Here is a 22,114-nt window from a genome sequence, read left to right as displayed (position 1 = left end):
TGCTTCAAGTTCGGGAGCATCCAACTTGGGTTCTAAATGTCACATGACGGGGCATGAATGGAATGCTGTAATGTGTTCGCTTTTGTCGCTTGTCCTACGGGATGAATTGCAAAGAAAGCAAGCCATCATATAGAGTATATAAAGTTGCAGCCAATCAGTACAGATATGGGCAAAATCAAGTTGTTGGTGATTCAGTTTAGTTGTTGGCTGGTCTGTTCATGATGTCATGCCCTCATAGTGGCTATTCACAAGAGATATTTCTGTCACTTGTGCACAGTTACCTTGAACTATGTCTTTTGGTCTCTATTGATGCATAAATCTATTGTCTTCTCCTCCTCTTACAACATGTCAATGAATGCAGAAGTTTTGCCCCACACAATATCTTGACATCTCTCATTTCCCCTGCAATCTAACTCTTTTATATAAAACAAGACGAGACCATCATATAGCCTTCAGAAAATGTGAATTTCACACTCAGATGAAAAATGCAAAATAAAAATATCTTCGTTCAGATTGGAATAGCCATACGTATGGGGAAATCACAACACTGAGCTTATCACATCATAGGTATTGGGGTCGCTGGTGCCGAAAAGGTCTTCACACTGAAAAATCTTGTCATGTGATGCAGCTTTTAGATATCCACATTCCTTCAAAGAAAGATATGAAAGCACAGCGAATTTATTCCACACAGTTACAGTGGGTGATTCCCCATGACAACAGATTATTGGGTAATATTTACACTTATGCGGTGCCTTATGGTTCCAAAAACTCATAACCTCGGTCCAATTGTGTTGTCCATGGTGTCAGCAGAAGCCCACGCACTGAACTTTGTGCCCCAGCAAAAGAAAAGCTCCATTGTGAAAGATTTGGGCAGGATATCACTCAAAAGCGAAAATGCATCGGTGGATTTGTGCCAATCATGGACAGTTCTATTTTTTTTTTCTTGGATAATTCATACAGACTTAAAAATTTTCCTTCATATCTGCGCAGCATGGCGGAAGTGTAGTCACATACCTATAGGACAAGAAAAAAACAAAACAAAAATAAAGACTGTTATACAAAGCAGCTGAATTTGGCTGTTCCTGTTTGATCATGCTGAAAAGACAGTTACACTGACATAGCGAACAGTATGAATCTAATTCTGTGCAAATACTATATGCATAGTGTTATCTTCTGCTCCCCCCCCCCCCCCCCCCCCGAAGCATGAATTAGCAAAAAATCTTTACAGTTGCCTGCTATCAGCTCGCGAGTAGTGTGCATGGCATTGCCTTCGCTTATCATCGCACGACAGAGCATTTGGGTCAATGTGACACAGGGAGTCATCGCTATTGTTTGTAGATTCTATGTGCTGAGGCTGTGTACGGATCTCCACTGCACTGCTCTAACTCTCCTGACAGCAGACGTGAGCCATGGGGGCGACTGACGCTACGGGGCGAATAAATCTCGAATCGGAAAAGAATTGTCTTCCTGCCCCGAGAGGAATTTCATTGGCCATTGTGAAAGGCCGAATGAAAATGGGTGGGCATTGATTTTTCTCTTCGCCTCGTTCTTTCTCCCTTTCTCTCGAAGGCTCGAAGTGTGTCCACCCCTTGCATACCTCCCGGTCATATCTCTTGAAGGGCAACATGCCACTCATGGGGGGGGGGGGGGGATAAAGCTGTGCCCCATCCTATGGAAATACAAAAGAGGAGGGGGAAAAAATCAATGAAATGTTTTCAGAGGTAGGCTCGTGCGATCGATGATGGAGTGGGCCCCTACCTGATGATGTCTTGCGACATGAATGTAAGTGGACAGGGGCCGCCCCGGACGGTCGCCGTGAGGCAAAGCCGATCATGAATGGAGAGGATCGGCAGCGGTCAAGGGATTAAAGCTTTCAATCAATATGATCGCCCTGTAATCATCTCGTTTCGTTTCTCACTTTGCACTTCCATGCTTACCCGATTTATAACATGCCAGCCTAGCGTTAGGTAGAAGTCCCTCCCTCTAAAACACACATTAGTACAATTTTCAACTGCATTTAAACAACCACAAAGAAGTTTTAGTTTGAGCAATGACTGCTAACCATTAAAGAAAGCAATTAAGTTTGACACAGCACACAAGTCAATGGCCTCTTTGCTGCATTTAGGCCCTACTTACTAACTCCAAGCTATGTTTGTAGACTATGGTGCTGACATTGGTAGCTGTACCAGTTGAGTAATAAGTTCATGAACAAAAATACGAGCTGATCAGATGTTGTTTCCTGCTATGTCTAAAATCAAATATCAAGAATTGAGGAAAGCTGCTGGCATCACATTAAAAGTAAAGGTTAAGAAGAGCTGGACTGGAATCACTGAAAGTTTCACAAATGTGGACTTCCAAGCAACTTCCTTTTCAAATCAAGTGCATTTTTGCTGCTGTTGTTATTTTTATTTATTTTTTCATCACAGAACTCTGTGGTGCACGTAAACAATAGAAATGATCATCTGTATCTTTGACATGGAAATGGTGGTACAGACCTGGCCTGAAACGGAATAAACTTCATATACTGAAACTAGTTTCTAGACGGCCACAAAATATCACTCACTGCACAGTCCCAGGACTGTACGAATATCTCCATGCAACCCATCGCACACAGCCCATTGCTCACTAGTTTGACAAGGCAGTCAGACTTGGGGCTACAGCTCACTCACTGGCTATGTTTTGGAGTGGAGCCCAGGGGGTCAGGTCAGGTCAGAAGGGGTCACACGAGGTCGCAGAGGGTGGCCCTAAAATCTCCCCCACCCCACCCCCCCCCCACCCCCAACATGTGCTAAGGGCTTCATTGGGTTGATTATGAACTCAACCTCACACTCTCTCCCCCTCTTTCTTCTGTACTTATCTATCTCTCTCTACCCTATTGGTTGTAGCAGCAATTCTCTCTCTGCCATCAGTGGCGGTACAGCCAGAGAGGTTCCTGTGCCATTGAGTTTGATTCAGGGTAGTTAAAAGTTGGCTGTAGTTTGGTCTTACGCATACTGACTGGTTCCCAAGAACACAGTTGTCTTTCTGGCACAACATGAACAGGGGTATGTTTCACTCATGATATTTCTGTATGATTATGACATGAGTGTGCGTCATGCATTACACATATCCAGGATACAGGGCCGGTTTTGCATGCTATGTCTCAGAGGTACTTTAGAAACAAACCTTCAATCCTAAGTAAAAAGAAAAAAAAGGTTTACTTTAGCAACATTATGCGGAGAGGAAGCAGGCACTGTGAGCCGGATTTATGTCTGTTTTCCTTGAACAAGCACGACAAGTCATTTCCGCTAGCATTTCCCTGTCAAAAATGCAAGATGTGTGTGGATAGTGCCTCAACTACTCATAACTCAATAGGACCCCAATACACATGTAGCTCACAACTCTATGGCCACAAACAAACAAACAAACAAACAAACAAACAAACAAACAAACAAACAAACAAACAAACAAACAAACAAAAGAGTGTATGGGGGGGGGGGTTCTGGGTTTGAAATCCCATCAGGACTAGTGAGTGCCTGTAGGGTTGGCTGGGTCTATCACTAGGCCCGTTCACACACAAGGGAAAAAGTGCGATTTAAAAATCGATTTTCTTATCGCGATCAAAATTTCGAAATTTTTTCCAGTGTGGACAGAAAAATCTCACTAATTACCGCGATCCTTATCGCGATCCAACTCGCACTATTAGTGCGATTTTTCAGAATAATCGCGATTATTTTGCCAAGCGTCGTGTGTGTGAGCGCGATCGAGATTCGGAAATCGGTATTTTTAATCCCATCGTTCGTAGCGCGTGCAAAACTCTATTGGGACTGCGGACGGGGTCAGTCTTCGGTCATGCAAGTTTCACGCATGAGCAGTTTGGCCACTGATCGTTCTTTCCTTGCTGCGAAGTGCGATTTTTCCCTGTGTATGAACGATCGAAAAAAAAAATCGAAATTTGGATCGCGATTGAAATTTCGATTTTCGTTGTTTGTGAACGGGCCTAATATCACCATGGGGATATTTCATTGCTGGTATGCCCTTCAACACCCAATGCTGGAATGGAATTTACTACTTCTCATCAGTCTGCACCCTCCCCCCTTCCCCATATTGCCATGAGCATCATCCATGTATCCTACACAAAACTGGGGAGCGTTATACAAAGACAGCCTCATAGAAGTCCACATGAAAGAAAGTTGAGCCAAACTTTTGTTTTACATCAAATGAAATTCATATAAAGTCCATTTCACAGCAATATGTGCACATGTATTCACTCCTTTAGCCTCAGTTGTCCAGACAGCCATCCAATACTACAGGTAGTAAGTGTACACTTGTGGGACATGTCCCACAAGTTGGTTTGGCATCCTTCACTCCATCCCCCCCCCCCCAAAAAAAAAAAAAAAAAAAAAATTAGACAACCCTGTTTGATTTTAATTTATACAGATAAAAAAAAAAAATAATAACACCCTAAATCTTGGCATAGGCGTGATGAAATCATCTTTGATGCATGTAAATTCCCCCACTGGAGACAAGCAACCATCCAGTTAGGGGCCTACACATTTCTTCTCACAACAGGAATGGGGGGGGGGGGGGTGGTGGAGAGGGGTAACAATTCCAAAAGAGGTCAATTAGCCATTAGCTGATAACATGCATTTCTTCTCACACAACAGGGACATGAGACAAGAGTTTGATGGGCTGCTCAGTACACATGGCCGATCTCAGTCACCGGCATCTTTCTCCACCAGAATGTATGGACGGGTTGCAGATAGGGCATGTAAATCTCATTAGCGTAGATGACTGTGGGTTGTCCGCCTGGGCATCACAGGCATGGGTATGCCTTTTGTACATCCAATGGCAAAAGAGGCACTGGCTACCTAGCAATGTGTGTGTATTTCATGATGAAGCTGTACAAGGGATTTTACACTGAATGAAAAGTTTGTTAACAACTCTGCAAAAGAAATGGATCTAAAACTGGAGTCATACTCAGTAACGCAAATTCAGAAATACATGTTCTTTTGAAAGTGTAAACCTCTCTGTGTTTGCAGCAGTATACAAATGGCTGCTTGCTCGATGGGGATGGGTAGATAGATAGTTGGTGAGAGGTTGGTATGGGGGGGGGGGAGGAGGAGAGGGTAAGGGAGGGAACAATGCGAAAAATTGTAATGGAACTCGGGAGCGTAAATCACAACCATGTGGGAATGTTACAAGGAAGCCTTCAGTGCAGCGCATTGCAACTGCCACAAGCTGGAAGTGAGGTGACATAGATTTGTCCCCTCTTTTTCCCTCTTCCCCTTCCTTCCCTCTCTCCCTCTATCTTCCTACTGCTTTCCACACATTCTTTTCCCCTCTCCTTCTCTCAGAACCAGTGGCCCACTTTCTCTTGGCCAGGATGGGCGAAGACATTCAACAGTGAATAGCCTCCCTTGCACAGTCTGTGCTTTTTTGTCGTTGTTGTTGAAGTTGTTGCTGATGTCTCAAGAAGTGTCGGGAGATCCGGGGCTCGGTAAACACCACGTGTCTCCGGCCCGTTACTAACGCCCTCGCTGCCGCGACCTGACAGAGACATGAAGACTGACGTGCGAAGAGAAAATCTGGAGAACGAAGGCTTCGCATAGGGCCACGTCACGGTGAGTCGACGTGCCCGATTGTCTTCATCACCGGCCCCGACACCATGGATGAGGGTGCTAAACTTATCAAACGAGTGAATTGCATGTGCTGACATGTCCCCCTTATATACATCATGTCCCCCCTCTACCAGGCCTTCACAAGGTCCTGATTGTTGAGATGATATGGCTAGCATAGCTGACCGCCCTGCACTCACACACCCAACTACACACACAAACACAAACTCACACACAGCCATAAAAGCTTCACTCCCAGAGACTGTTCGGTGCTCAAGGTCCAGGCTCCCTTCCCTCTCTGATTAATCAGAAATTGTTTTGCAGTGACAACTCGGCGCCCCGCTCAAAAATAAAAGCTGCCCGCACATCACTGGCGCGACTGACTACCAGGTAGGACCCATCTTACTGTTATCTCTCCCCCATTAGGGCGATTGGAGTGGTATTCATTTGTAAGGCATCATGCCATTGGGCTGTCTTGCTCGAGACAGTTCATTTGAAGCGAAAACTTGACAAGCTAACATACATATGTACGGTACTCCATCACAAATGAGCAAATTTGCAGCCACCTCATACAGATGACAAACACTTTACAGAAAATCTTCCCCGAATTAAAGCCCAACACAACTGGATATCCTGGTAGTGATCATTCTATCTTTCTACAAACTGTACTCTGACAAATAGGCCTATATGGTGCAGAATTTGAGGAATCATGGAAAAGTTTATTTTCAATCTGAATTCAACACTATTCAGTGGTGGATCCAGAGGGGGGCACAACCGGCGCACGCCCCCCCCCCCTTTAATTTTCGTTAAAAACAAAAGAAATAAAAAGAAAAAATGAAATGAAACCTGGAAGTGGCACCAGAAATATTAGTCACGCCCCCCCTTTACAGAATTCCTGGATCCGCCCCTGCTATTGAAGATATGCAGTATATTAGAAGATCGAAAAGAATAATTTGCTCGAAAAAATACATGTACCTTTTTCCACTGTAAATACACTCTTACTTGGTGCCCTGACTGATATGCGTGCCTCATTTGGCATCACAATCTTTTTAATTAGCTGGTGCCTGGAAAACCATCAATTACAGTGTATCCTATCTCGCTCTCTCCTATTTTTTTTTTTTTTTATCTCTTTCTGATCTCTCCCTCCCTCCCTCAGGTTTGACCTGAATGGGCATGCAGCGCCCACGTTGATGTAACGAACCTATCATTAAAAAAAAATAAAAATAAAAGATTTTCCTTCTCAAAATCCCCGTGTGCTATTCATTAATGAAATGGGAGAGACAGGGAGGTGGGAGATACAGTGAGAGTGTTGGGAGAATGAAACAAAGGAAAAGAAGCAAAAGCAGAAACAAAAGAAAAAAAAATGACAAGAAAGAGAAGGGACATCAAGATCCATTCAATGCCGCTGTCATGGGAGGAATGCATGATCACCACAATGATCTGGCATAATGTAATGACCCGGGGCGGCAGTCCTCGTTGCAGTGCGGATCATCGCGAATCATTGCCGGGTGCCTGCACGACCTGAATTGCTGGTGAACCGGTCGCGGATGATCGAGAGTCTCTCCTACATACGCAAATGGCATCTCGAGCAGGGGCTGGTGGTGTTGGGGGGGGGGGGGAGATGGATGACCACTTCTCGATACTGATAACGACGTATGCAAACACGGAGGGGACAAAACACCTTCGCTCTTAAAAAACAGCAAACGCACTGTAACCATCACAAAAACTGGAGGAAACGCTCTCGAAGAACCAAAGAGTAAAATTTTACTGCTGAAATGGGACAGGCCAAATATACTTGATGGACATGATTTATTCAGCAATCAGGCAAATATCAAAGAAGAGAGAGAGAGAAAAAAAAAAAGAAAGAAAAAGATGGAATTCTGCAACTGGTATTTACATATCGATTCAAATGGAAGTGACAGCTTCTGGGACGTGTCGGCACTTCAGGTTTCAGAAGAGGGGGACACGGGAATCAACATTGCACCATACTTGCACAACGATATGCTGCCAACTCTCTTTTGTGTACACATACTCCATAAATATCATCAAACTCCCTGACAAAGGCCATGATATTCACTCACGTTCATCACTCAGAACTAAAATAAAAGGAGGGGAAGAGGAGAGAAAAGTATGCACTTTTACTCTCACTATGCGTGGAATGCTGGATGTATTTTGAGCTAAAGCTGTGATAACAATTAGAAGGGGAAAAAAAAAACATTGAAAAGATCATGTATCTGCTGAGAAGGATCATTTGACATTAGCACAGGATCAAGCTTCACTCATAAGGGAGATAAGTAGGCCTACATTGTAAGTGCCACAGGAACAGCATCGATGCTGTACACTTTTAGGCCTATAGAATTCTCTACCATTTTGCAGAACACCTAACCCCAACTATGAACTACAAATGTAAGTGTCAGGGTATGGATTTGACCATTGGGCCCTCCCTACAGTACAGGGTCATGTCTGGGCTGTGGACGAACTCTGTACATCTGTCAGTCAATCCTGTAGATGCAAGATAAGTCAAAAAAGAACTGAATACTATGGTCCATATCATTGAAAAAATATGTATTTCAAGAAGGCTGATTGGGATTGGCTTAAATTCTACACACTATTCTTGTGCTGCTGTCGCCCAGACTATAAAATCAACAGGGCAATGATGCGGACTACTTTGTGACAATATCTTCGAGACTTCTGTGGAAAAGTCCGGTCAACAGGAACTGTGACTTTGCGCATCACAATCACTTCCTTTACATGTAGCCTACATGTTTATATGACATGTGTGTGTGCATGTGTGTAACTCCCACATGACTGGCTACTCAGGTTGCAAGCATGTTCCAGAAGAGAATCCGCCTGAAACATTATGTCATTGCAGAGAGCTTGTCAAAATAGTATGGTCTTCAGAAGTTCTAACATGAACAAAACTTCTTTTTTTTTTTTTTTTAGTCTCATGATATGTACTACTTCAAATGGATAATTCAACCACAAACACTGTGAAAGGAGTACCGGTAATGCATTTATCATCATTCAGAGACAATCCCTCGAGGGACCCTTACTGCCACTGCATGGTTGTTACTTGTGCCCAATAAGCTTGCTCTTGAGAGATCTATCAAAATTCCTCAATTGAAATGCATGTACATGTGAGTGAATTATGCAGTCTGGAAGTGGGAGACTAGCACCCACATACCCTGCACTGGACAGGGCGACCCCATGGGCACTTCTGCAGCAATTTATGGCCACATAACTGGGGACAGTTTAGTTTATTATGCCATTAGGTAAATCTGTTGATGATGTTAATGGGATGGCCAGATGCCACTAGTCAACCAGTCATCACATCTAGTCTGTCTTTCTAAACAAACTGCTTCCTTTGAATCTACTTGGATTTGTCTGGAGACATTTCCTTTTCTTTCCCACCCCCAATTGATCCTATGAATATCAAAATCAAATGTGTTTCACAGATTATACTCAGTAGAAGCCAAAAATTGACGTTAGCTGCTATGATAGTCCAATACCTTTGAATATACTAGACCAGTACTAAAGATAAACAGAAACAGAGCTGGCAGATTTATGTTGGCTCAACAAGTCAGAAAGTCTTGACTACCTATGGTTTCCCCCAAACTTCCCCTTTCTCACGCCTACCAGAATGAAGACTCACGTAGACAAACAAAATCCTGGCATGGATGATTCTTCACCTTAAAACCTCCCCCGTTTGCCGGAGTAGCATGACAATCTCAGTTTTCCACATTTTCTGGCATGACTGCTTGCACGGCAAGACTACACAGAGGATAGATACTTCCTGCATTTACAGTAGCCAGTTGGTCACCCGATGATATACAATGGTGTAGGGTGCAGACTCCAAACAGAGTGAACTGGAACATGTAGACTATTTCTGAAAGGGGGGGGGGGGGTGATGGGAGAAGGGGGCAAATGGGGAGAGGTCAGGGATGTGGTGGTTGTGATGGTGGAAGTGGGGGGGGGGGGGGAAGCAATCAGGGCTGGAACTGAGAGGAGTGATGGGTCCCCAATTTGAGTGTCGCTATGGTGTCTCTTCTTCTATCAACCCTTCTCCTCCTCTACCTCATCCTCTTCCTCCATCTCTTCCATCGACAGTCATTTATGGAACCCAACACAGCCTGGCATTCACAAGCAGCTCATGACAATTACAATCACAATGATACTAACTGTTCTACGTTTGTGCTAATAATATTTCTTCTACTTCTGCTGCTACTACTACGACTACTACTACTTCTACTACTACCACTACTACTACTACTACTACCACTACTACTACCACCACTACTTCTACTACTACTATTACTACTGATATTTGATGAAAACAGGGATAATGATAATCAGATGCTCAGTAAACTCCATTTCAATCAAAGGTACGTGTTACTCTGAATACTAGCATGTGTGGTTAGCAGACATTGTCAAGTACACTGGACTATGTGTCACTACCCACAGAAAAAAAAAAATGAAAACAGAAGATTCATACAACCTTTTTGCAAGGACCACAAATATTAAATAATAAGGCTGTCTGTGTTAGCATTCTGTGAAAGAAGACAGAGGGATGGAAACATTTTGTGGTAATTTCTCTAACTGAAAGATAAAAAATAAACTTTTTCGTAGGATCATGGCAAAGTCAATGTACAGGAAGAGTTCATGGCCAGAAGTTGGCACAAAGGATGAGAGAGGGGAAAAAAATGGATGGATTATATTGCTCGCAGGATTCGGCTCGCTGAAGTGGAACCGGGCAAATGTACCAAAGTGCTCTATTGCACTTCATGGGTAGACTGCATTTCTAACCTCCTGCAGAAAGAAAAATGATGACGTCAAGTCCTTGCCACAGTCAGTACAACAGAAAAGTATTAGTCTTTGCTCCAGAACACTTCTATCTATAAAATTCAAATATGCAATTATTCTCTCTCGAGGCAACTTAGCGGTGAACTCTGTTCAAAGTCCTAGGGAAATGTCCAGAAGAGATCAGGAGCAAGACAATCAAATATCATTTTAAAATTGCCAGCACAGACACATTACCCGGGCAACATTACAGTCCACTTTCCAACTATGTAGGATCTATGACATTTGATTAGCATACAAGGCATGTGCCTTGTATAATGCTGGGTGGCACTTTTTCTTTCTACAGCAGTCCCTTCACTTGAATACTGTATGGAAAGTATGACTGGTAATACAGCGAGAATCTGGGAAATAAGAAGAATCATAAGGGGATGAATTTGAGGAGTACTGTAGACTAATAATAACCACTTAACCACGCTGTGCAATCATCCTACAGTGTCATAACAGTGGGTGACCTTCAGCCCTGCCACATGTTGGATTATGGAGTCTGCTCTGCTAATAACACCAAGGCTTTAATGCAGCGCAGGGGCTGTCGAGATGTCCTCATGCGCATTTCATGCTCTGCAGAGCTGTGGTTTTAATTAAGGAAAAGTACACGGGCACAAGTGGGAGGAAAAGTGAGGGGAGAGATTCGCGCGGCCGTTAAGTTTCTCTCCAATCGAGTGAAACATCTCTCTCTCTCTTTTGGAGGGGAACGTCGCTCCGACTGCGCGAAGGACATCGCGAGACCTGCAAACTGCCACACTAATTGAGGCATGACGACAGTCCGTATCTCCTCTTTCTCCCTTGCTATCTCTCTCCTCGCTTGCGGTAGCGAACCGATCCCCAATCCAGCGCAGAGTCGCAAACATAACGAAAAAAACAAAAGAAGTCATGCGAGAGCAACCCGGCACTGATTGCACATCTGGCCCAAGTCAGAAATCTTGACGCACTCTTGACACAAATGGGGCACTAATGAAGGGTTCACATGTCAACAGCCTTTGTGGCAGCACCTCTCTGAGAGAGAGATATTAGGCCTATGTCTTTCTTACAATCATCTTCGGTAACACTCAACTGTTCTAAAGAAACATAGAAAAAAAAAACCTCCAAAACAGGGAAAACAGTGTGAGCATACTTTGCTAAATCTTATAAAGGCTCATAAATGCCATTGCTTCTTTCGACATGAGGCCCTCACTGCAAACATGTAAAAAGTACAGCATGTAGGCCCTACCCTAAGACATGCTACATCACTCTGTTTGTCATAATCCCCTTTTTTCCAGGAAAATTATTTCACTGACAAATTGAAGAGATTTAAATGATTATAAATTGGACCAAAGTTCTCTTCAGCTTTTGGTATCAAGATTGTGGTCACAAGTGACTGTACAAAAGAGTACCATACCAAACACCATTAAAAGTCAAAACAAGCCACAGCACATTGAAAAAAAAGAAAAAGTGAGGATATCTCACCTCTTGACCATGTCCCCCCCCCCCCCCCCCCTCCCCCGGACTTCATATAGAAGTGTATGTTGGGAAGGATACCCATAATGGCTGTGGGAGCCTACAATGTATGATAGTCATGACACTAAGTTGTTGATAAACTCTGGCATTTACTATGCTAGCCATCAAAAGCAGACTTGAATTTGGAAGATTAGAGTACATTATCTTGGTATTAGCATCTCATCATATCTGTAAAGGGTATTGCATGATCTTATAAACATCTTTAAAGTATACTGTAAGAAGCTGAACATCCTACAAACATCCACATACTCATCCATCTCTACACTTTTCTGGAGGAAGCAGTTTCTTTGCCCTACAAACAACAGTACAAAGCAGTGTCCTGCACTACAGAGATTGCTCAGCATTGAGCGGGACGGAGAGGGAGCAGGCCTGGACTATACATTAGCCCACAGTGAGGAACTTGAACGTGTCTAGCCTACATTCCGCGGGTACCATCCCCTGCATTATCTATTCCATGGGCTAATTACTCCTGGCATGGGCACTGAGTGAAACATCCCTTCCCATGCTCCCCCACTTCCACATCGGGATGCATCACATTGTTACGCCTGGACCCATTTCAAATCTGTTTGTGTGCTGGTTTGCCATTTGCTGTGAATTCCTCTATTAAATGGGGATGGGATGGGAAGGGGAATATTGACCGGTTCATGGTTTCTCCCATGCATCCAAGACGTTGAGCCTCGGCTCAGCCTGGATTCAATCGCGGGGTTTGGCCCAACAACTCTGCATGTTACCAAGAAATGGGACAGCAACCTAGTTTGACTTTCTAAATCCCACCACCAAGGCACGCTGTACATGTGAACAACTTAATTAATATGCTGTACGAGCTGAAATTTTCGCGTACAGATATTTTCGCGAATTGCTTCTAGGCAAACATTTTCACGTGTTGTTAATTTCGCGGTTGCGAGGTCTAACTGTGCTCATCTCTTCGCACGTTGTTATTTTCGCGTGTTGTTATTTTCGCGGTTCAAAGGCGATTCGCGAAATTCGCGAAAATAAAACCACCGCGAAAATTTCAGCTCGTACAGTAGTCTATCTTAAATCTTCAAAACGACAAGTTAGCATTTTAGGCTCACAAGTGAACTAGCATTTTAGAGGGAAAGGGATGCTTGCTGTGATGGAAATAATGTTAAAATCTAAAATGGCAGGCAATTGGAAAAGCTTACAAAATATCCCTTCTGAAATTTTCAAAGGATAGAGTCATGAAGATGGATAAAGCCACTCACTTTCCCTTCAAATCCGGCCCAAGCCTGGGTGTGAACAGGGTCTAAGCATTCTACGCAAAGCAACTGTAAATGAACACCTCATCTTTCCCCTATACAAACTGGAACCAGACATGTTGGAACATGCACATTAATATCATCATCACCTCTGGAAAAGATTCATCAACACATTGATCACTCGTGCCTGAGCAAGTAGGTCATCTTGTTTACTATGTCATGAGTCCCAGGCCTTCAATAGAATGAGACTTGCTTCACACCTCTATCAACTTGAAATGACAGCGACTATAAGGGAAGGAAAACCAAAGATCTTATTGTAACTGGATGCTGCCATAGTAGTTCTACATAATGGTCATGGTAAAGTATTTAAATGCAGAGTCTGCATTGGGGTCATAGCACAGTTCTCTGGTCAACATCGCAACCTCGACCATGCGATGACCATGGGTCCATGCCATGACAGACTGTGCTTACAACTAGCAGCAGTCAGCATTTAAGGAATGCAAGGAGGTGACTCCATTGCATATCACGTCTCTGTCTCACGTTGTACAAACGATAGTCAATCCCAGAGAAGGGGCAATTTCTATCCTTCCTCCTGCATCCTACTGCCCAGTAGAATACATGTAGCATGACTGTTTCTTTTCAACACTACTCATCTATTTCATTTGCACATCCTGCAAACGGCAGCTCCACATCACATTCCAGAAGAATGGGCATTGTCGATGGCGCAACTTGGAGGTGATTTCTCTCATTTTTTCTTCCAACACAATCCCCCCCCCCAACACAATCTCCCTCAGAGAGCCACTTTTCAGCATCCCCCACGGCGGACCGACCGAGGGTATCCTCAGAGATGCGGAAAGATGCAAGGAGGGCAGGAGAGGGGACGAGAGAATACATAATGAAGTCAGGAGCAATCTGGGTTGAGGAGGTGGTTAGAATAAATGCATGCATGATGAGGGCCGGCAAACTGAGGTAACCCATCCAAGGACGCACTGGAAACGCTCGCCGCCTCCGACAGTGACCCAAATTCGCCTGCGATTTCTCGCAAAGTTTGAGAGGCGCCGATGAATTATGTAAGCCGTGACTTTTCAGAACCGAAAGAAAAAGAAATGCGGCAGACTGCTTGTGTGACTTGAGTGAAACACACATTTGTGCAAACTAGAGTTTCGTTTAAACTTACTCCATACATCCGTGAGATGAGGCTACACTGTTATATCCTTCTCTTTTTTAATTAAAAAAAACAAACCACAGACTAAAAAAGGCTTGCAACATATATGGTATAAATGGGTCTAAGAGGTGAAACCCTGCAATGGAAATCAACATCAATTTTCAACACAACCATATTCAGTAAATGTAGGTCATACTGGGCCAAAAGCCTATTCAATACATTTCAAATTGCAGGTTTCTTTCTTTCTTTGTACAATCTGAATATGCCTTTTTGCATTGATTTTGATATAACCCCTGATGATGCCTTTCTTTAATAAATTATGCATGGATTTACATGATGCAATTCTCTAGATAGCATTTGAAAATCTGCAGTTGTGGTTTTAAGAGAACACAGTTTTCAAAACTCTTCCAGACAACACAAAATGCTGTAACATTTTATATTATATACAGTAAACGTGTGACAGAGGCCTGATCCTTGTGTCATACAATATTTGTATGTACACATACAACAGCAGAGCCGCCCCACATCTCCCCCATAACTTGTCCACAGATTGCTGGCTTCTAGTCAGGGAAAGATATCTTGAAACAGGCTCGTGTTTGTGCTGGTCAGGATTTTAACGATGTCATCAAGCTTCTTTTTTAGCTGGGCACACAAATGCTACGCTCCTATTGAGGGGAGCTTCCAAGGCTGCGATATCTTCATAAAGTTCGCCGATCCAGGGTCAGGAAAGAACTTGCTGGGACAAAAAGCTGACCCCATAACTGACAACCTCTGTAACAATATATGGATGACCATCATGCAATGCTGAATTGCATGATACTCATGGTAACTCATTCTGGGTATGGTTGAAGGATACTAAGAATTGTCATGTAGCCATTTCTATGGAACATAAGTATGGCTAACAAGTACACCTGCCAGCACCGCCACTTAATTGCAATGGCTCAAGAAAGGACTTTTGTCCCACTTAATAAGCCTATGTTTCAATTAAAAGAGGTCACCAATTGGGTCAAATGTGTAAAACACAAAATTCAATACCAAAGTCTCTACATTACGTTGTAGCTTGTATAAATATTGTTTTGATGAACTTACATCATAGCTTGATACGTCCAACAAATGTAAATACTGTTAACTTTTATCTACATCTAAAGGGGCTGGGCTGCTAGACTTCTTTTTGAAAAGTGCGTCTTCCAGCAGTACTTCTTGAGCTACCATACTGCTGAATATGCCTCAATAAACATAGCTTCCATACTGGTATTTGTTTGTTTTTTAATTCCCAAGGCTACATTTTGTCCAGTAGGTTAAACGTCCCCCCCTTTAGTAAGATGAATATGCTAAGTTTTCCAATTTTCAATGAATATCTGGTGCAAAACTGTCCAATTTAAAGACGGTCTTGCACCACTGAAGCAGTGTTCCCTTAAAATGTCCCTATGAAATGAAGGTGACTGTAGTGCTAAATAACAGAAACAATGTTGCACTGCTAGTCTTCCATAACTGACGAACAAAATAGAGTGCATCACTTACCTTTTAGTGGACCCAGCTTGGCGGTGCCATTGTTGGCGCTGTCGTTCCTATCGTCCCAATGTTATCAAAGCTTGCATCAGGCCGCTCTATTAGATCATGCTCGTTGGAAAGAATGTTTTCCACATCAAAGTCACTCCACTCTCTGAGGGAGTCAACCTGCAAATGCTCCAAATCGCTGGGGAATCTATCCACATGGCCCATGCAAGGGTGCCCGGGCTGGACGTGGTGCTGCATGTGGGGGTAGTGGTGGGGAGTCCCTCCGTTGGCATAGGCGAGATGTTGGTGGCTGCTGGAGTGGGAGCCGCTGTTGTTGAGCAGCAAGGCCAGGTTGCTGCTGCTCTGGCTTTGGGACTGGATGAGGCGGTTGGGCGACGGATGCATCATGCTCTGCTCGCGGCAGCTGGGCATGGGCCGCGATGACTGCTGCTGCTGCTGCTGGCGCATGAGGTTGGACTGCGGGAACATGGGGTCTCCCTGAGATATGATGGGTTCGCTGCAAGGCGGCATGCTGCTCTCCTGCATCATTCTCGTGAAGCTCTGTTGCTGCTGCATGCCGTACTGGCTTGGCGGCATCTCCTGCATGGGGGAGCACTGCCCCAGTGGGCTCACCGCTGGGGTGCCCTGCTGAGAGTAGTATGGACTCTGCGCGTTGCTGTGGACAGGCGACATGTCTGACCCGCTGTAGCTCTGGGGTGAGAAGATGTATGTGCCACCATTGTTGTTGGCCAGGTGCTGCGAGCGGATCGCCGGTTCGACACTGAGACTGGAGTCTAACGTCATCGCCTTTGCGAGTTTCGCGAGCTGATCTGTGGACGGGTAGGGGTCTGGACTGTCGTAGCTCTGGGAGGATTGGAGGTCTTGGAAGGGAATGGGTGACATTGGGGGTACCTCCCTATCGTGCAAGTCCAGTTCTGGGTGGGTTGTCATGATGGGTGAAAGGCGGCCACAGCTACTGGCGTTTGAGCTCGCCCTAGACCTAAAATCTGCCGTTGCAAGGTTGAACGGTAGGGGACTTTGTCCCTCCTCTCCTTCTAGCTTTGGCGTGGGGCTTGTGTTGCCCCACTTTGCTCGCTCCTCAAGCACCTTCTTTTTGACTCTGCCCCTCTTCCTCTCATACTTAGAGTTTGTTGTGTCCATGCTTGATGCTCTTCTGCGCGATGACTTTCCAGGCTTGGCATCAGGGTTGATCATCCACCAGGAGCTCTTGCCCGTTCCCTCATTCTGGACGCGGACGAACCGGCTGTGGAGGGACAGGTTGTGTCGAATTGAGTTCTGCAGAAAGGAGACAAGATGACATTTATAAGCAACATCTGGAGAAAGAAGCTATCAAAACTCATTATCAACCACTCCATATACAATTCCTTGTTATTTTCTGACATTACTAGAGCGTTTAAATGTATATTTATCAAACACAGTATCTAAGGGGAAAGAGAGAGAGATATCTTAGATACCAAAATTGCCTTATTGGTTTATGATATTTTGCTATGCCTACAAAGAAAAGCCAAACCAATCATTTCTACATTCATAAATGTGGACATTTTTTTTTCTTTGAATTATTTGCCATAAACAAACCTCTCTTTTTTTCCCCCATCTCTCTCTCTCTTTCTCTGGCAAGATGCTTTGTAATGGATGGCTACAAGGTACCCGCCATATTCCAAGGCTCAATTAGGTTGGAAGTGCACTTCAATTTCAGTTGTCACTCAATATCGATACTCCATGCACAAATGTACATGCAGTGAAGGACCTCTTGTTTCGTAAATTCTCCCCCACGCAGATTTTTCATTACTTAACCTGCACATTATTGATGGCCTTACCCGCAGGATTGGCAGTATGTCTTGTTAGCCTGAATGATTTGCAGACTATGAGCACTCCCACAAAAAAAAAATCTAATAAAACAATAAATTGTAGATTACATTAATGTAAAAAAGAAAAGGAGAATACAACAAACACATACAGTTTCTGCAGATATGATACTGCAACAGGTGGATCTGCCCATATTGAGAGCATACACAGCAGCGAATGTATGCTTTACTTTGTGAAAGAGGCCTGCTACGAATTGTATACAAATTCATAAACCTATTCATGAAACCAGGCTTTCACATGAGGCTACGTACTGTACGGCCGTTGATTGGGAGGGGGCAGGGAATGGAGCGAGTGATCTGGCTACATATCTCCCTAATGCTGTCATACAGGGAAGATCCATTGTTATTTTCTATTCACCAGAAGAATAATGGAAGAAAAGAGGCACAGGTAAAATTATGTTTAGCTGGCAATGTCAATCCAAACTTTCTCCTTCTATTCTCCTTTCTTCTTCCTCTTCATCTTCCTTTCTACCGTCTTCTCCTTTCTCCATCATCTCTCTCTCTCTTCCAATCACCATGTGTACCATACTTATCATTCTGAATTCTCTCACTCCCCCTCAATCTCTCGCTATCTCTCTCTTTGAAATGCTGAAATACTATTTGTGGGGTGATGAAATGTTCAGTGCATTTGCCGTATTGTGTAGTTACTGTGTCACACACAATGGCCGCACCTCTACGCTCATTACTGGGTATGCCTTGTGGCAAGTGAATTACACACTGCACTACTATAGAATACAGTCTGCAAGTTGCTGATATGTGGGAAGCCCCCCCCCCCCCCAAAAAAAAAAAAATGAATTAAAAAAATCACTGTGAAAATGTAAAAGCAACAATCACAACCCATAAGTGCACTGTAGCATAATATATGAGCTAGAAATTAGGATGCCTACCCCAACACATTCTGCAACCACCACCTTTCTTTTTTTTTTTTTCTTTTTCCCTTTCAAATTGTACTCTCACACACTGTTGTTAGTCAAAAATTGATACTCCATTGAATAATCATACAAACAAAGGCATCAAAATTGCATACATGCACATCCAATTAATACACTTCAATAGGTGATTACATTATACATCCTTGGTAGCCGCACACACATTCTCAGATTTGCACTTTCTATAGTTACCATTCCACCATACTGTCATTATCACTAATTACTACAGTGAAATTTGAATTTGTCATAACATTAGAAAGATTGTACACAGTTGTATAAGAATGTGTGAGTGTTTTTTTTTTTTATGTGGGGTAGTTTGTTTGTTTGGATTGTATTGTTGATGTTTTAGTTTACTGATATATGAAAAGTTTAAGACACAGACATTCCTGGAAGCACCATTTTCCAATACAGTAAAACCAGACATCTTGCATGCATTTTAACTTTGCGAGAGCCAAGATTCACAGCATTAAAATGCATGCAAATGTTCTTGTCTACACTATCATGCTCTGGATGCCAGTGGCAATTCCCAAAATTTCACGCCGTAAGAAAGTCTGTCGGCTCAAATTTGTGAAAACTTCAAGCTGCCAATATTTCTTGCTTTTAGTACAGTATTTTGTTGCTTGGTTGGTGGGAGATACTGTCAAAGTGATGAAGATGTCATTGAGAAGCCACACGTGAGAATGAGTATACATTTGTAGAATGTGGACACTGCTGGGTATAATTGTTGCAGATTTGTCTTTTCATGCATAGAATAACAATCTTTCTTTCTCCATTACACTTGTTATTTAAAAAAAATACATTTTTTTTTGCCACATTTGCATACACTGACATTTGAAAACAAAACAAAGCAGACAATAGTTCAACAAACTCTACAAAGAAAAATCAGAAGAGGATCATTAAGGGGTCCTAGCCTACAAATGCATGACCACTAGAAGCACTTTTGAATAGTGCATACATATACAGGACACTTCCCGAGCAAGAGATTAAAGTGTACAGTTGAAGTTATGAATAGTAAAACACTTATTATTGGGATATTTCAGTTGCTGCCTATGAAATGGAGAGTGCCCTATCGAAAGTCTTGAAAAGATATTAGCAACTTGTGTGATATAAAGAAGAAGCAAAGTTTATTCACACACCCACACAAACACACACACACACACACACATGAGTACAAAAATAAAACAAACCAATTATTTTTGTATAAAGTATTGTACCGAGCTGGGGTTAAGGACCTTGTGTGGGTTCAAAGTGATCCAATATCATTTACATCCAGATTGACTGGATTATGATTTGGCACTTTGATCTTTCAGATCGCAATGCCAGAAATAGAAAAACAGCTCATAAAGCATTATTGTTTTTGTTTTTTCGTAAGAGTGGGACAAATTACAAAGTGTATTGAATTACAGTGTACTTTAGGTATGAACTATTAGAAAAGAAGTGAATGTACACATCTCCGTGCACTTGCGCAGCCTACGTTCTGTGCATCAGCTCCGCAGTGTATCTCTCCAAACATTTTGACAGCTCTCACGTTTCAGCTAGTTTCAACTTCCTTCTTCCATTAGTCAAAAGATAAACAGATGACAGCTCCTTCTTGATACATAATGATATCCACGAACACTGACTTGGCAAACCTCCCTTCGGCTTAATGATTTATTCTTTTTCTTTCAGCTTCCTTCAAAGTTTTCAAATAAAATACCATTCTGTCAGACTTATTAAATAAAGAGCTAATTGATCTCTATTTAGTAAAGTGGTGGGAGCTCCCATGGTGGAACCTCATACATCGTGCAAAATGGTTCAGAGAAAAATTGGTGAGCCGAGAAGAGTCCTCTTTTACCGGAACAGGAGAGGTCTGACACCATCATACGAAACAGGTGGCTGTACTGCATCCTTCCAAGTGCAGCTTTCTCTTATTCTCTTTACTAGATGTCACACACCGTCACAAAGCACCACCCTCCCCTCATCCCCGATATGAAATACTAATGACTGCCATAATATCTTACAAGCATTCATACGTATACTGAAGCCATTCCACCAATCAACACACTTTGAACATTTTGATTTCAAAAAAAAAAAAAAGAATCAAGAGAGAGAGAGAAAAAAAAAGAGCACGGCATTGCTGCCTTAATTAAGTGGGCAGTGGGCTGTGGCAAAGAGGCATGCGATCAACACATTACCCGGCATTATCGATTCCTTAGATTAGTCGCGACAACGCACCATGGTTAGCCGCATCTACTCATTTATGCAAGGCGGTGGCAGGTAATTAACTACCACTCAAATCGTTAATGACTTGACCTGAATACAATAAATGGCTGGGAAAACTGTGGGCGATAAACGCCAAACATTTAGAATGCTAATTGGTAAATGCAGCTCAGGAAGGCCACTTGGTTGTTGTTTTTTTTTCTCTCCTTCATTCCGGATTTCTCTGTCAATTTTTCGATCATCCCTATCCTATTCAGAAAGCATGCCTGTGATATTGGTCCATCCCACATTCTGGCAACCCTATTTCCAAAAAGTCACTAGAGGTCATTCCCTGCTCAGCAAGTCATACATCACAGAAAGAGCTGATCACTCCATTCCGCAGAAGGTCACACACTCCAGCATTTTCAACATTTCACGAAAGTTCCATCTCACAGAGATGATAGATCGTTTGAGCAGGCAGAGAAAAGCAAAGAGACTATGCTGCCATTTTTGTTTTTGGATAGCAAATGCCCTTGAATACACTTGGGTAGGATTGTTTTCCCCCCACAGGTTAGCTCTATAAGCCCTAGTGATGCACAGCCATAAACTCACTACTGTAGCAGCCTAATTGCCGAGAGCTGTATATATTGGAGTATGTCTAGAAAAGCTAAAGAGACAAATAATCGGCTCACAGCTAATAATTGTGTAGCAGAACGAGCTCAATGACTACAGGTCGTCTTTGGCAAAAGCCTGCAGAGAATCAACGTGATTTCCAACCGCACATGTCCACACCGTACATGTCCATCTGGATAATAGCACAGGCGTGTGACCAAGCGAGCAAACCGAGTTCTAGTTTGGCAATGGAAAAGAAAATAAAGACGACTGTCCTCAGAATTTCCACCTACTTTGCTCCACGTGACCAATGTTTATACACATGTTGATTCCCGAGTCCAAGTGAATAGCCTGAATCTCTCTCTGCTGTCTGTGTGTCATAATAAAGCGGTAAAATGATACCGAGCCTTGCGGTGGCCACCAATACACCAACAGCATCGCTTAAGCAACCAGATCTGCTGCCATTGTCTTCTGCGGTAATTGGCTGTAAACAATTCAGCTTCGCGGAAAGTTGACACCATGTACGCACTCTACGTGTGCTGCCAGTCGAGTCAATCATGGCCCTCCATCCGCACAAGTAGTCCTCACAACAGATATTATTTTAATCTCTTTTGGATCGCACTGATGTCAGGCAGGTTCCTACTGACAACAGACTTAGATAAAATCGGTATGTGTAGTTGGA

The 22,114-nt window shown here is 43.1% G+C and overlaps 1 protein-coding gene across 1 annotated transcript in view; it reads right to left on the bottom strand.

Moving 5' to 3' along the window:
* LOC140242586 (forkhead box protein O1-like) overlaps nt 1–22,114 on the bottom strand; it is a 142,396-nt gene that overhangs the window by 94,044 nt on the left and 26,238 nt on the right. Inside the window, exon 2 of the mRNA XM_072322336.1 lies at nt 15,852–17,123. Coding sequence (XP_072178437.1) covers nt 15,855–17,123 — 1,269 coding nt within the window. The 3' untranslated portion in view covers nt 15,852–15,854. The remainder of the gene's footprint in view (nt 1–15,851; nt 17,124–22,114) is intronic.

The sequence above is a fragment of the Diadema setosum genome, chromosome 19 (genome assembly GCF_964275005.1).
Source record: "Diadema setosum chromosome 19, eeDiaSeto1, whole genome shotgun sequence".
Taxonomy (NCBI): domain Eukaryota; kingdom Metazoa; phylum Echinodermata; class Echinoidea; order Diadematoida; family Diadematidae; genus Diadema; species Diadema setosum.
Note: the sequence above shows the minus strand (reverse complement) of the source record. Positions and strands in the feature narration are given on the sequence as shown.